Below are 15,673 nucleotides of genomic sequence, written 5' to 3'. Positions count from 1 at the left end.
ACCACTGAACTGTACGTTTGAAAATGGTGAAAACTGTGAGTTTTATGCTATGCCTATTTTACCACAATTTAAAAAAACAGACAAAAGATCTGAGTGGTCATTTCTCCAAAGAAAGGATTAAGGATTGACAAGGACAATGTCTGATTGGACCTAGGTTTTCATTTAATAAAATCTTACAGTATAAAATGGTTCTTTTTTGCATTAAAAATTCTTTACGGTTGCCACGTTTCCCTTTAAGAATTCTGTTTTCATAAGGCAAGGAATGGAGTGCAAAGGTGTCTTCTTTCTAAATGAAACCATGTCTGTGGCAACATATCTTTATATCTTCTCTCAACAAATGTACGCTAAGAACCCACCTTGAACTGGGCATGATGGCTCATGCCTGTAATTCCAACACTTTGGGAGGCTGAGGTGGGTGGATCATGTGAGATCAGGAATTCGAGACCAGCCTGGCCAACATGGTGAAACCCCATCTCTACTAAAAATACAAAAATTAGCCAGGTGTGGTGGTGGGCACCTGTAATCCCAGCTCCTTGGGAGGCTGAGGGAGGATAATTGCTTGGACCTGGGAGGTGGAGGTTGCAGTGCGCCAAGATTGCGCCATTACACTCCAGCCTGGGCAAGAGAGCAAGACTCTGGAAAAACAAAACAAAACAAAACCCACCCACCTTGAACCACGTACAGTTCAGAATTGTGGGAATACAGCAATGAAAACAGCAGTTCCTGCTCTCATGGGTCTTACATGGTGAGGGGGACAGGCGATACACAAAGGTACAAGTAATTACAGTCAGAGTCCTTATCATATGAGAAGGGTCATATCAGAAAGTAAATGGTGATGCTGAAAGAATGGGCCTCACCACCGAGCTTCAATGGGGGATGGTTAGTAATACTGAAATAGAAGAGAATATGGGAGCTCTCCTTCTTTAAACATATTCCTCCTTTGGTTTCCATTTTGCCATCGATTGGCTATTTTGGCACTTCCTGAGGGCTTACTGGGGATGACAGATGGTGAACTGGCTTAACTACTCACTGCACTGCAGAGGTGCCAGTGTGATACAAGCCAAGTGAGAAACTAAGGCTCGAAAGGGCACAAATCTGACTGGTGGCACAGACAAGCCTCCTGAAATCCCCCTCCAGTACTCTTTTTGATTTTTCCTTTGCACCTAGATTTTACACACAATTGAGTGGTTTTTGTTAACCTCTCTCTCTCTTCCTCATTGTCCCCCTCTTTCTCTCTCCCTCTCTCTGATACACACACACACACAGAGGCAAAGAACTAAAAAGAAAAAAAACTAGTTTTTTGCTGGAAAATTTGTTATGTGGCAGCATCATCCCACCAGTTTGAGAATGTGTAAGATGATGACAATACATAAAGACACATGTCCAAGTCCTGTACATTACATTAATCTTACTGTTCCTTTTACTGCATTTTAGCATTTAGTTGCTTTTCTCCCTTTGGTGCCTTAAAAGCCATTTCTTAGCAGGCTAAATTACACATTCTACTCCACTGTTAAAATGGGTACTGTGGCCAAAATGTGCCCAGGATTCTAAGTCCAACATAATAGTAATGGATACAAAAGCAGGGCATTGAGCAGGATTGGGCATTTTATGCTAAATCCAACAAGATCTTGTTTCTGTGATTTTTCTTGACCTGAATCTTCAATTTATCACTGGGAGCAAAACCTCATTTTGAAAAAAACCCATATCACATATGAATACTTTTAAAATTTCTTTTCTGTTGCTGCATAAATGAATTTTTTTTGGAATTCCCTTGTTGCTTTAATTTTTTAACTTTCATGTTTATTAAATTTTTATTTTTCACTCCTGAGGTGCGAGTTCCTGTTCTTTAAAATATTCAAGATATATCAAAAATAATCATGAGCAAAAGTAGATACATTAGGAAAATATTTTCTTTCTTTTTTTTTTTTTTGAGACGGAGTCTCACTCTGTCGCCCAGGCTGGAGTGCAGTGGCCGGATCTCAGCTCACTGCAAGCTCCGCCTCCCGGGTTCACGCCATTCTCCTGCCTCAGCCTCCCGAGTAGCTGGGACTACAGGCGCCCGCCACCTGGCCCGGCTAGTTTTTTGTATTTTTTAGTAGAGACGGGGTTTCACAGTGTTAGCCAGGATGGTCTCGATCTCCTGACCTCGTGATCCGCCCGTCTCGGCCTCCCAAAGTGCTGGGATTACAGGCTTGAGCCACCGCGCCCGGCTAGGAAAATATTTTCAATGTATACAAGGTAGGTCTTAATATTATGTTACATATTAATATTATGTAACATATTGTCTGTATATTACATATATTACATATTATGTTACATAATATTAAGACCTACGTGGCTCAACCCTGTAATTCCAGCACTTTGGGAGGCCGAGACGGGCGGATCACGAGGTCAGGAGATCGAGACCATCCTGGCTAACATGGTGAAACCCCATCTCTACTAAAAAAATACAAAAAAAACTAGCCGGGCGAGGTGGCCGGCGCCTGTAGTCCCAGCTACTCGGGAGGCTGAGGCAGGAGAATGGCGTAAAGCCGGGAGGCGGAGCTTGCAGTGAGCTGAGATCCGGCCACTGCACTCCAGCGTGGGCGACAGAGCAAGACTCCGTCTCAAAAAAAAAAAAAAAAAAAAAAAAAAAAAGACCTACCTTGAAAATACAGTAGTGAATTAGTGAATACAGTGCTGATTTTTAAAGGTATAAAACTGTTTTCTTAGATTCTACTTTATGTCCAGGGGTCATCTTCAATGAAGCAGCCTATTTAATCTCAGACAACCTCACTTACTACACATCTTACTGTAAACATTTTAAACACTTTCAAATATTTTCTTAGTGTGGCCCACATATTACGTATTTTTTCTTGATTTAGTAGAGGAATTTATCCTGCTTTCGTACACATATAGTCCCTAATTTTAAGCATATTTATTCAAAATTTCCTTTGTCATTTGGTTTGGAACTCAGTGTTCATACAGAGACGGCCATGGACCTGTTGGTTAGATCTCTGGACTGGCCTACAATCATTTTATTTAGCTTGTGGCATTGTTTGTAAGTAACACAGTGCTAAAGCATGGCCCAGGCCAAATGCCACCCATGTCTGTGATGTTGCTATATCTTTGGGATTCAAGAAAGATATCACAAGCGTGTGCTTAACCCAAACCCCCAGATGGCCGTGCAACAGAAAACAGAAAATTCCTTCACCTCCTCCACCTGCTGTGGAGGAGCCTTAACCCCTGGTGAGTTCCACGACTGGCATGTCATCTGGGGAAGGCCTGTGGAATAGGAATGGGAAGTATGGTGTAGAATCACGAATGTTGGGTAAAGAATAGGAAGATAAAATCTGGGGCCTGCTTCTGGGTAGCCACCAGACCCATTCACACCACCTTCTTCCTCATTTCTCTCGATGTCGTGGTTTCATCTGCCAACTACTTTTTTTTTTTTTGAGATGGGGGTCTCACTCTCCCACCCAGGCTGGAGTGCAGTGGCGCGATCTTGGCTTACTGCAACCTCCGCCTCCCAGGTTCAAGTGATTGTCCTGCCTCAGCCTCACGTGGGCCATGCCCGGCTGATTTTTTTGTATTTTTTGTAGAGACAGGGTTTCACTTTTTTTTCCTGGCTATTGTGCAGCCCTTCCAATCTAGGGTTTTGTTTTGATTTTAGCTTTTCTGGCACCTGCTGAGGAAACACCGTCTCATCACTCCCCTCCTTCTGAATAAATACACAGTGCTCTTGAATATGTCTTTGTTTAAAACACTTCTAGAACACCAGCGGAAAGGAAAGTCTCCCCATGCCTCTTTACCTGCCTCCTCATTTATATCCTAGAGGAGAAGAAAAGTGTCCATTCTTGGATAACATATGGGTTTTTAGATCGTCTGACGACTAGATTCCCATCTCAGCCTGAGAGCCACAGAAATGATTCTCAGAATTCCCTCAGGGGAGCTGGGATTGAAGGAGACTGTCTGGAGTCAGGGAGGGGATTATAATCAAAGCCTAACTGCAATACTCATAAGAACCTAGATGTTTCCACCATGTGACATGGACTCATACAAAGAGCAGAATCTTATTCAAAGTTGAGCATTTCCATTTATGAATTTTATCCAGATACTCTAAGTTGTCAATGTGAACCCTGGTCAGTAATCTTCAGCGAGGACAAAAACATGAAAAACTGCTTTTCATGTAAAACCTGAATTGTTAATAGTTTTAAGTGACAATTTTTCTTTAGTATATCTAAAAATATTTTGTTCAAATATAATCAAGTAGAAAATATTGGACAGAAATGAGTCATCCACAAAAAGTATCATTGAAACTAGGGGCATTAGAGCTTTGAATATAATAAACTTTCTACTGAACAGCAGAGGACAAAACAATAATTCTGGCAAAACTCCTCTGGAAGGTGCTATGAAATATTAGGGACATTCCAACCTCAGTGTGCTCTTCTCCAGAGGAGAGCTGATTGTCATATTTGAGAATTTTTTCCCCAGGACCTCAGCATAATGCCTTTTCTGTGCAAATAAAACTACATTTTGAAAATAAGTCAAATATGGCATGACACTACCCGCCCTCCAAACAATATTCCCCCAGAATAATGAATCAAGACTATTTTTAAGTATCTTTACATATACTACTAATTATCTCTGAGCTTTTTCTATAATTATTATTTTATTATTATTATTTTTTTTGAGAGGGAGTCTCGTCCTGTTGCCCAGGCTGGAGTGTGGTGGTGAAATCTCGGCTCACTGCAACCTCCACCTCCCAGGTTCAAGTGATTCTCCTGCCTCAACCTCCCAAGTAGCTAGGATTACAGGTGTGCACCATCACACCAAACAAATTTTTGCATTTTTAGTAGAGACGGGATTTCACCACGTTGGCCAGGCTGGTCTCGAACTCCTGACCTCAGTGATCTGCCCACTGGGATTACAAACATGAGCCACCGCACCAGGCCTATATTTTAAATTTTATAGTCATGAAGTAGGCCAAAGAAAGTTCTTCAAAGTGTACATTTATTAACATGTATAATTATAATTGCTTTAATTACTTTTTAAATCTGATACCATATATTCACCAAGAGACTAAAGATTCTTGCTTTTGACTTCACAAGTCCATACTGTGATTAAGTACTGAATTATACTGGAGTCAAAAATGTACACATGTCCCTTTGCCTCTGTGCCGTTTGCTTCAACTGAAAGATCTCACAAGTGTAGCCTCTCAGGCAAGATCAGCGCATTTCAGACAGTAGTGGCTGCCATGGAGAAGAGGTGTGGGGCAGTGGGGAAAAGGTGGAGAGAATATTAAATGGTGCGGAGACTGAAGGAGAAAGCAATGCCAATAGAGAGTGGCAAGAAGGAACTTGGACAGAATCAGAAGAAAACTGTAGATGAAGAAACACAGAGACTGGGAGGGTGAGCAACATGCGAGCCTCCTTAGCTTAGCCCTATTTTTAGGAAATGCCACCTAACTGCCTATTTTTAAATTAATAATAAATTTTGTTTAAAGAGGCAGTGAAATATTATTAATATCTTTAACTGCCTTCTGGGGGAAACAGGGCCTTGTAACCATGGCAAAAGATTTCTAAGAAACCTACCAAGTCTAGAAGGTTTCTTTGGGTGGATTTTTATCTGCCATATTTCCCTTCTCTGTGAGTGATTCTGCCCCCAGCCTGGAATATTTTCCCCTTTATCTATAATGGGGAGTAGGGAGAATGGCAAGCGGCGTTTATTTCTCTTAGATATTTCTGAGTCCTTAACTACCCTAAAAGGGCACGCAGACGACACATCTTGTCCAAAGGGTTCTTTTTCTGCCCCATTCCTGTTTCTCCCATGAATGGTCTGGTGGTCTTCTGTTGATACCAGCATTGTGGCACTGTGTCCTCAATGATTTCAATTTGTTCAGCCATCCATGCAACCACCAATTAATAAATTCCCAGCCCTGTCCTAGACACTGGGGCTATAAAGATGAATGAGACGTCCCCCTGTCCTTAAAGAGCTTGGTTTGGCTGTGGACCCAGTTAGTGCACCAGCCCTGCTTGGAAGTACCCACTTGAGATTCCATGTTAGTGACATCAAGACGCATTGAGATTCCTTAGTAGTTTAGCAAGGCTGCACAGATATGTTATAAGGTATTTTTTATCTATGCCATCCAAACTCAACATTACAAAGACAGTCCTAATGGCTATTCACAGGAAGACTGAACCAAAACATCCATTATTTCTCTTTTCTAATTGCTTGATGATTTGCATACACAGAAATTCTTGACATTTTCACTGGAATGTTTTCCTATCAATTAAGCAAAGCAGGAAGAGTTCTTACCAAATTTAATATTGAGCTATCATTTAAAAAAATAACTCATCTGACATCCCTGAATCTTTGAAATGAGCACTTTTATGTAAGAAGTATAAATATTTCTAGAAGTCATCTAGAAGCCCACAGTTTCCAAAGTTATGCATACGTACAGTTCTTGGAGATCAACCTCGAGGTAGAAAAACTCAGAATGTGTTAATACGTGGTACCTCTGAAGCACTGAGGAAATTCTACGTTGATTTGTCTTCTCTTGCACCCTTCTGCATGAGGATTGGTTAGTTCAGCTGTGAAGTTCATGGTGCTGATGAGTTCAAGTTCAGTGTTTCAGTCTCTGCAGAGACTATTTTAGTTTGAACCAAGTGTGCCTCTCACCCTGTTCAGCTCTTTTTTGAGTGCACACCATGAGTGAGAGGTATGGATGGCTCAGCCTAAATCCATCATCACATGGAAGAGACAAGAAAACATGCATGTTTCATAACTGATGACTCAGTCAAGGGAGGGCTGATATTTTCTTTTTAGGTAGAGGGTGCCTTGTTGGTCACGTACTCTCTTTCTTTGGGCGAAAGCCAAATGTCTGAAAGTTGCAGGACTAACTCTCCTGTACACCTGCTCTCCTGGTCTCACTCTTACCACTGCTGCCTGCCATGATGTTGCCTGTAGCCTTGGCTGATGCCAGCTCAGGAAGTGATCCGGACTTAGTGGATATAGTGGATATTGCCTTCAAGAAAGTAAAGCTGATGAGTACACAAACCAGCTGCTCTTAGTTGAATTTAGCCTAAAGATATATATGATCCACACAGGGTTGTTTTCTGTGATGTGAATTCATTGCTGAATTTCCAGCTTCTTTTGGAAAATGAAAAGCTCAAGTAATATGGAGTCCATGTTTCCACAGGTAGCATTTGGCTGGGGCAGAGTAGCTGCTGCCACAACCTCGACCTGCCCTATTCACTTACATACCTTTCCTGCCTGGCCCCAGGAGGCCTAGTATTATTAGACAGGACCTAATCTGGTCCACTTTTTAGTAAGCTTGGCTACCACTGCACTGTGAGTCAATGGCAGGCAATTCACTGAGGACACTGTAATTATTAAATGGCTGCTCATAACATATTTGATAGAAAAATAACCCATTTGATGTCTTTGAAGCCATTCATGCTTTGTCTTCAACAAATAAATATGAAACTAATCAGGTACTGGATTCACATTGGGGTAACCTGAGAATGTATATTGAGCAGAATCATCAGATTCTTAAATCCAACCACCTAGGGGAGACAGTTTAATTCACTTATTGTGATTTCCTTTCCTTATTGATAAGCAGACTCTATTGTAGCCAGCTGATATTTTTTGCATCAGAGATACTCTTGTTCTAACCAGAGGGGCCACTAAAGATTTAGAAAAGTACTCATGATTTGAGATCAAGTATATCTTTGTCTTAAAAATAGAATCACAGATTTTGTGGGCATCAGCTATTCTCATTTTTGTCTGTTCTCCTTTTAGTGGAAAAAGGAATTGAAAATAATGCTTGCAGTTCAGAATTTTGATTTACCATACTAGATTAGCTAGAATCTTATTTAATAATTTAACTTCCTCCTCCTGTCATGGTGCTCTGTTATATAAAACGCTACCCACTTGAGGCAATAGTCTCCCAGGGAGACACATAGAAATATAGCTTGTTGAATATCTTTGATTTCTTTCCTATCATCATAGTTTGTCAAGATTTCTCAGCAGCTGAGGCAGCGGCACTGTGGTTGGGTAGGGTGTTCTGTCGCTGTAAGCTGGCGTGTTTGCAACATCCATCTGGAGGAGCCCTGGGGCAGGATGTGGTTGACCACCCAGGCAAGGATGCCCTGAATGAGAGGTCCAGCAGCCTCACAGTCTCCCAGCAATTTCCACCCATCTAGCCACTCCAAACAGTCTCACTGTCTCCCCTCTAAAGCTCCAAGCACATTTGCGGTACGTTCCACCTCAGGGCCTCACCTTCCCCTGATTCCCAAACTCACAGGGATTCTTCTAAGTACCCTCTGAAGCAGGCAGCATGAGGCACAGGTATGTTCTTTGGAACCTCTGCTTCCCCTGGCCCTCTCTCAGACCGTCTCGATGCCCTGGAGGGGACGCCTTCACCAGTGAGCAGAGTGACATCTCTAACCTCATGCTGGTTTGTACAAGCACTTTGTACATTATGCAAGCCAGTTAAAATGATGCATGTCAGCTTTTCCATGTCTGCAAAATACGATCACAATACTGACCTAGCTTGTAAGACTCTAGCTTATAAATTCTCAGAGCCTCCTGAAAATCAAGGGGATATATCTTAAAATTCAAACAAAAATAAAGGTGCTTCAGAGAGGAGACTGGCAGGAGACCCAATGTGGTGGCTGTTTCTCTGACTCATGCATACCCTGGCAGACCCTATGAGTTTTCCACTTCCCTTTCAAGACAGCATGGGGTGCTGTGCCTTGGAGGTTGAGTACAGAACTTGGGGCACCAGCCTCAGCTTTGACCAAATGCAGGGCAGGAAAGAAGTGATGGACAGTTGGTCTGTTGAGCTCACTTTGATGAACTGTATTTTAATTAGTATTTTTAAAAATGGACAAGTTCAAAATTAAGGTTGATCCACATCAGATATGTAGCCCATGTGCCAGGGCCACATATAAGCCTGTTATTTTAAGAAGGTATGTTTCTCACCTATAATGAAATATTCAGGCACCCCATGAAGGTTTTGATCCTCATGGTCACAAAACTACAATAAAGATGGAAAAAGTTCATATATATATATATATATAAAGTATATATGTGTATATATATGTGTGTGTGTGTGTATATAATTGGTATGGGAGCAAATCTCTGAAAAGAGGTAACAGGAAAGCACACAAAATGTATCTATTCATGTGATTTTAAATTATGTTTGTTTAGTGCTAAATCAACATGTAATCTGAATAAAGAAAAGCCATGTTAAAAACTAGACAAAGGTTCCACTTTCCCTCAAAGTAGCTTCTCCTCTCCCGCCTGCCAATCCCCACAAGCACACACACTTGGCTCTCCACTTTCCTCTTGTCCTATGGGTGGTCTTCCAGCTGAATCTGTCCCACACTACCCTGGGGCCCTCGGGCCTGTAAGGTCCTGTGCCTCCTCACAACAGAAGTTCTATCAGATGGTGCTAGCGATAGGGCAGGCCCTCAGTTGGTAACTGTTCTTGATCTGTATCCCTGTTCTGTCTATGTCGCCAGGGTGTATTTCACCCCAGAGTACAGATAATACAGACTGTATCAGCAAGCTGTATTTCTCAGGAAAAAAATTTAATAATCAAAGATATTTCCAAGAAAAAATCTGCCACCCAAAAATGGAACCTATAAGGAAAAACATCCAAAGCTTTCCCACCTTCTAAGATTAAATCTGTTGAACCTCTTGAAGTTCACAGATGCCAGGAGTGTGATTCATTTTTTATACCACATGACAGCCAAAGACAAAGACCCGGGGATGGCCAGTGTTTTCTGGCCTAGATGCCAGGCAGCAGTCACAGCTGAGAGTTCAATAGTCCCAGGGCTCATTTTTATTGATGTCTTTATTCATATAATAGCTCATGGGTACACTGGGGCAGAGGGGAAGTGCAGTCTGGGTGAGACTAGTTTATGCTTTAGTTAGCTGCAAGACTGATTTACAGTCCAATTAAATTTCAGTGGTCATTTATGTCTCTTCATCAAATACAAGTTCAAAGCCTTGCTGTAAGTAATTTCCATAACCCACATTTCCCCATTCTAATATGCCATTGCTGTGCTTTTCATACAATACTTCTTTTCCAGATGGTTAGGAATTTCATTCTTCATAGCATTTTAATTTCAGCGCATAAGCAAGAATCCAAATGCATTCTCAAATACATATTATTATATATCAATTTAAGGAATTGGCTGGGTACAGTGGCTCACACCTATAATCCAGCACTTTGGGAGTCTGAGGTGGGAGGATTTCTTGAGCCTAGGAGTTTGAGACAAGCCAGGGCAACTACAACAAGACCCCATCTCTACAAAAATAAAAATGAAAATTAAGCAGGCATGGTGGTGTGTGGTTGTAGTCCCAGCTACTCAGGAGGCTGAAGTGGGAGGATCGCTTGAGGCCAGGAATTCAAGGCTTCAGTGAGCTGTGATTACACCACTGCATTCCAAACTGGGCAACAGAGGGAGACCCTGTCTCCAAAAAAAAAAAAAAAAAAAAAAAAAAAAAGAAAAGAAAAGAAAAGAAAAGAAAGAAAAGAAATAAAGAAACTGCAAGTTTTTTCCCAGAGTTATTTTAGAAAGATTTTTTCTAAAGTAAAAGAAAAAGAAAAATCACATTATTTGATGTCCTAGACTGCATTCTTTTTTTTTTTTTTTTTTTTTTTTTTTTGAGACGGAGTCTCACTGTGTCACCCAGGCTGGAGTGCAGTGGCCGGATCTCAGCTCACTGCAAGCTCCGCCTCCCGGGTTTACGCCATTCTCCTGCCTCAGCCTCCCGAGTAGCTGGGACTACAGGCGCCCGCCACCTCGCCCGGCTAGTTTTTTGTATTTTTTTTAGTAGAGATGGGGTTTCACCGTGTTAGCCAGGATGGTCTCGATCTCCTGACCTCGTGATCCGCCCGTCTCGGCCTCCCAAAGTGCTGGGATTACAGGCTTGAGCCACCGCGCCCGGCCCGACTGCATTCTTATTTGGAAAACTTACAGATAGGCTTGAAACTAAGGGATGAAATCAAAAAATTTCTATTTGATAATCAAATATCTAAATCTAGAAAATTTGAATATTACCTATTGGCAATGATAATATTCAAAGATAATAGTATTCAAATATTAGATGCTGTGTTTACATATGAAATCATATCTTATTCATGTCTATTTTTCCCAGTTAATTTTAGATTCCTAGGAATATTTAAGAAACAAAGAATGATCTTATCTGAAGTTTTAAGTTTCCATTTACTCTAAATATTTAACATAAATGAGTTCTGTCTCTATTTTTATGAATCCTGTACACATCTGTCTGTTTCAATAAAATAAAGAATACTCATGTTTACTTCACAGGAGGAACTATTTGCATCTACTAAAATTGTGGCATATAAAGTACAGGAGCACTCACTTAAAGGGAAAAAAATATCCATGTGGAGAAATTCTAACATAACGGGATAATACACTATGCTTGGGAAAATAAGGTTTTTGCTGGGAATTGAATCCTAGTGTGTAGAAGTATTAGCTAACTCTCATTATAAACAAAATTTACCAGTTACTTCCTAAACAGACTCTTGTTTAAAGAATAACTGCTTTGCTTATTAATTACACAAAATTTGGTCAAAGCATTAGAAACGATGAAATAGTTTCATTAGAGTGTGTTAAAAACTTGACTTTTAACCTTGACATTTAATGGACTGGACCACATGGGCCAAATTCCCTCTCCTTTGCAAAGGTATGGAGCTGGAAATGAACTTAGAGATCAGACTTAAGGGGCCACAGCTTGCATTTAATAGTTTACCTTTAGCTTTTGGATGTATTAAGAACTTTTTAACTGCTTTATTAGACTGTTATCCCTTTTACTCTTTGATATGTGACATTTAAATATGCTTTGAATTTGAAACTGGTTGTCGTTACGTGTTGGGAACAAAATTACTTTTGATGGGAATACATTTTTGAATTACAAATGCAAGTTAATAGATAAACAATATCTGATTTATTATATTTTGAAATATTTCTATTTAAGCCTTACAAGTGACTTTTCAGTACAAACAAAATTCTCTGATTAGACTTTCTGATCACTGTAGCAAATATTAATTGGACAATAATGGGAATGTATAATAAAGAGCTATAAAGCAAAAATTTTTTAAAGAAATTGTGGTCTAAACATGCATGCCTCTCTATTTGCTGCCACAGTTTTCCAGAAAGTACTGTGCATTTGAATCATCATTCTTTATAGTGGCCACATAGCAGAAGTGGTTAAGTGTAAAGTTTTTCAGCATGAAGGGCGGGTATTGTGCAAAATTATAATTGCATCAAAATAATGAGAGATTGAAGAAAACTCTGATTTTCAAATGTCTATTTTTGAAGAGTAAAACTTAAACTCATTATTTTTCCTCCCAGAAGGATGCCTAAATCATGCTTGTCTTTCTCTTTAACAGATAATTCTGAAATAATCAACAGAAATGGAATGGAATGCCAAGAATCTGCATTGAGAATAACTAAACATTGTTACTGTACATACTATCCTGTTTCCTCCTCAATAGAATTGCCACAAACTGCATGCTAAATAAAGATGTAGTTCTTCTGGACAGACCACAACTCTAAGAAGCTAGTGCTGCTATCTCATATATGAGTATTAAATATGGTATGCTTAGTATATTCCAACCTAAGATAGTTAACTACCTGAGACCAGCTGTGATGTTTAAAGACATAAAGGATAAAGTTTACTTTTAAAGGGTTTCTAAACATAGTTTCTGTCCTAGGAATATTGTCTTATCTCCATAACTATAGCTGATGCAGAAAGTCCAGCCAGTTTACTCATTTCGATTCAGAATATTTCAAATTTAGCAATAAACAATTAGCATTAGTTAAAAAAGAAACATATTCCAAGGGCAGGTTCGATGGTAGCTCTAATTACTGTCATGTCATTTACCCACTGGATCAAAGGGTATGTTTCACTTCTTGACAATATAAATGCTGCAGCAAAGACGAGAGGTGAAGTAAAACCAATACCTGTCCTGCAGGTCTAAAATTTGAATGGAAATTCAAGCACAAGTACTGGGGACACATCAAGGTGTGGTGTTTGGTTTGCCTGGAGATGCCGCATTGAATCATGTGATTCTAGATTAACATTAAATAGATTGAAAAAGAAACTTTGCACGGTATGAGCTTCATACCCCACCAAACAAAGTCTTGAAGGTATTATTTTACAAGTATATTTTTAAAGTTGTTTTATAAGAGAGACTTTGTAGAAGTGCCTAGATTTTGCCAGACTTCATCCAGCTTGACAAGAATGAGAGGCCCATGCCAACAGTCTAATCTAAGAGATTAGTCTTTCAAACTCACCATCCGGTTGCCTGTTACAGAATAACTCTTCTTAACTAAAAACCTAGTCAAACAAGGAAGCTGTAGGTGAGGAGATCTGTATAATATTCTAATTTAAGTAAGTTTGAGTTTAGTCACTGCAAATTTGACTGTGACTTTAATCTAAATTACTATGTAAACAAAAAGTAGATAGTTTCACTTTTTAAAAAAAATCCATTACTGTTTTGCATTTCAAAAGTTGGATTAAAGGGTTGTAACTGACTACAGCATGGAAAAAATAGTTCTTTTAATTCTTTCACCTTAAAGCATATTTTACGTCTCAAAAGTATAAAAAACTTTAATACAAGTACATACATATTATATATACACATACATATATATACTATATATGGATGAAACATATTTTAATGTTGTTTACTTTTTTAAATACTTGGTTGATCTTCAAGGTAAGAGCGATACAATTAAATTTTGTTCAGAAAGTTTGTTTTAAAGTTTATTTTAAGCACTATCGTACCAAATATTTCATATTTCACATTTTATATGTTGCACATAGCCTATACAGTACCTACATAGTTTTTAAATTATTGTTTAAAAAACAAAACAGCTGTTATAAATGAATATTATGTGTAATTGTTTCAAACATCCATTTTCTTTGTGAACATATTAGTGATTGAAGTATTTTGACTTTTGAGATTGAATGTAAAATATTTTAAATTTGGGATCATCACCTGTTCTGAAAACTAGATGCACCAACCATATCATTATTTGTTTGAGGAAAAAAAAGAAATCTGCATTTTAATTCATGTTGGTCAAAGTCGAATTACTATCTATTTATCTTATATCGTAGATCTGATAACCCTATCTAAAAGAAAGTCACATGCTAAGTGTAATCTTACATAGTGCTTGTATCGTTGCATTTGTTTTAATTTGTGGAAAAGTATTGTATCTAACTTGTATTACTTTGGTAGTTTCATCTTTATGTATTATTGATATTTGTAATTTTCTCAACTATAACAATGTAGTTACGCTACAACTTGCCTAAAACGTTCGAACTTGTTTTCTTTTTTCTGTTTTATTTCTTTGTTAATTCATTTAAACTCAATGAAAACATAGTATACATTACTAAAAGGTAAATTATGGGAATCACTGAAATATTTTTGTAGATTAATTGTAACATTGTCTTTTTTTCTTTTGTTTCATGATTTTGATTTTTAAAATTATTAGCACACAACTGTTTTCAGCCCTTTAATAATGGAGCATCAAAAACATCACCTGTATCCCCAAATATAGAAGACTGTATTTTTTACTATGATATCCATTTTCCAGAATTGTGATTACAATATGCAAAGAGTCATAAATATGCCATTTACAATAAGGAGGAGGCAAGGCAAATGCATAGATGTACAAATATATGTACAACAGATTTTGCTTTTTATTTATTTATAATGTAATTTTATAGAATAATTCTGGGATTTGAGAGGATCTAAAACTATTTTTCTGTATAAATATTATTTGCCAAAAGTTTGTTTATATTCAGAAGTCTGACTATGATGAATAAATCTTAAATGCTTTGTTTAATTAAAAAACAAAAATCACCAATATCCAAGACATGAAGATATCAATTCAACAAATACTGTAGTTAAGAGACTAACTCTCCACTTGTATGGGAACTACATTTCACTCTTGGTTTTCAGGATATAACAGCACTTCACCGAAATATTCCTTCAGCCATACCACTGGTAACATTTCTACTAAATCTTTCTGTAACACTTAAAGAATTCCCTCATTCATTACCTTACAGTGTAAACAGGAGTCTAATTTGTATCAATACTATGTTTTGGTTGTAATATTCAGTTCACTCACCCAATGTACAACCAATGAAATAAAAGAAGCATTTAAAAGGATTGTATAGTCTTCCTTCTTTTTGTGTTGAGACAGATTGATAATTCGCCAAACAAAACGGTTTTCACCTTCACACATATAGTATTAATTAACTTGAAAGAAGACCAAACTCTGGTCTTCGAACGGGAGATTGGTAGTTTTTGCTTTTGGCTTTGGCTTGTTCACAGCAAGAAAAACAAAAATGGTAATTTGAGAAGTATGTTTAGTATTCTTTAAAATTAGAAGTAAAAATAAATCCCACCACTCTTCTTCACATCTCAGACGGATAATGAAAAGATACGGGATTTGCAATCTACTCATCTGTAAAAGGGCTAATATCCAGAACCTACAAAGAACTCAAACAAATTTACAAGAAAAAAACAAACAACCCCATCAAAAAGTGGGCAAGGGATATGAACAGACATTTCTCAAAAGAAGACATTCATACAGCCAACAGACACATGAAAAAATGCTCATCATCACTGGCCATCAGA

The 15,673-nt window shown here is 38.5% G+C and overlaps 1 protein-coding gene and 1 long non-coding RNA gene across 6 annotated transcripts in view; one reads left to right on the top strand and one right to left on the bottom strand.

Moving 5' to 3' along the window:
* Nucleotides 1–15,202, top strand: part of MBNL2 (muscleblind like splicing regulator 2) — a 172,539-nt gene extending 157,337 nt beyond the window's left edge. For all 4 annotated transcript variants that reach the window (XM_023218042.1, XM_023218045.1, XM_023218046.1 and 1 more), the window contains one exon: nucleotides 12,413–15,202. In XM_023218042.1, the coding sequence (XP_023073810.1) occupies nucleotides 12,413–12,540 (128 nt within the window). In that variant the 3' untranslated portion in view covers nucleotides 12,541–15,202. The remainder of the gene's footprint in view (nucleotides 1–12,412) is intronic.
* The window catches only part of LOC111546577, a 128,966-nt gene that overhangs the window by 80,645 nt on the left and 32,648 nt on the right, over nucleotides 1–15,673 (bottom strand). The gene's annotated exons all lie outside the window — the stretch shown is intronic.

The sequence above is a fragment of the Piliocolobus tephrosceles genome, chromosome X (assembly GCF_002776525.5).
Source record: "Piliocolobus tephrosceles isolate RC106 chromosome X, ASM277652v3, whole genome shotgun sequence".
Taxonomy (NCBI): Eukaryota; Metazoa; Chordata; class Mammalia; order Primates; family Cercopithecidae; genus Piliocolobus; species Piliocolobus tephrosceles.
The sequence above is the reverse complement of the archived record's forward strand: the minus strand, read 5'-3'. Positions and strand labels throughout refer to the sequence as shown.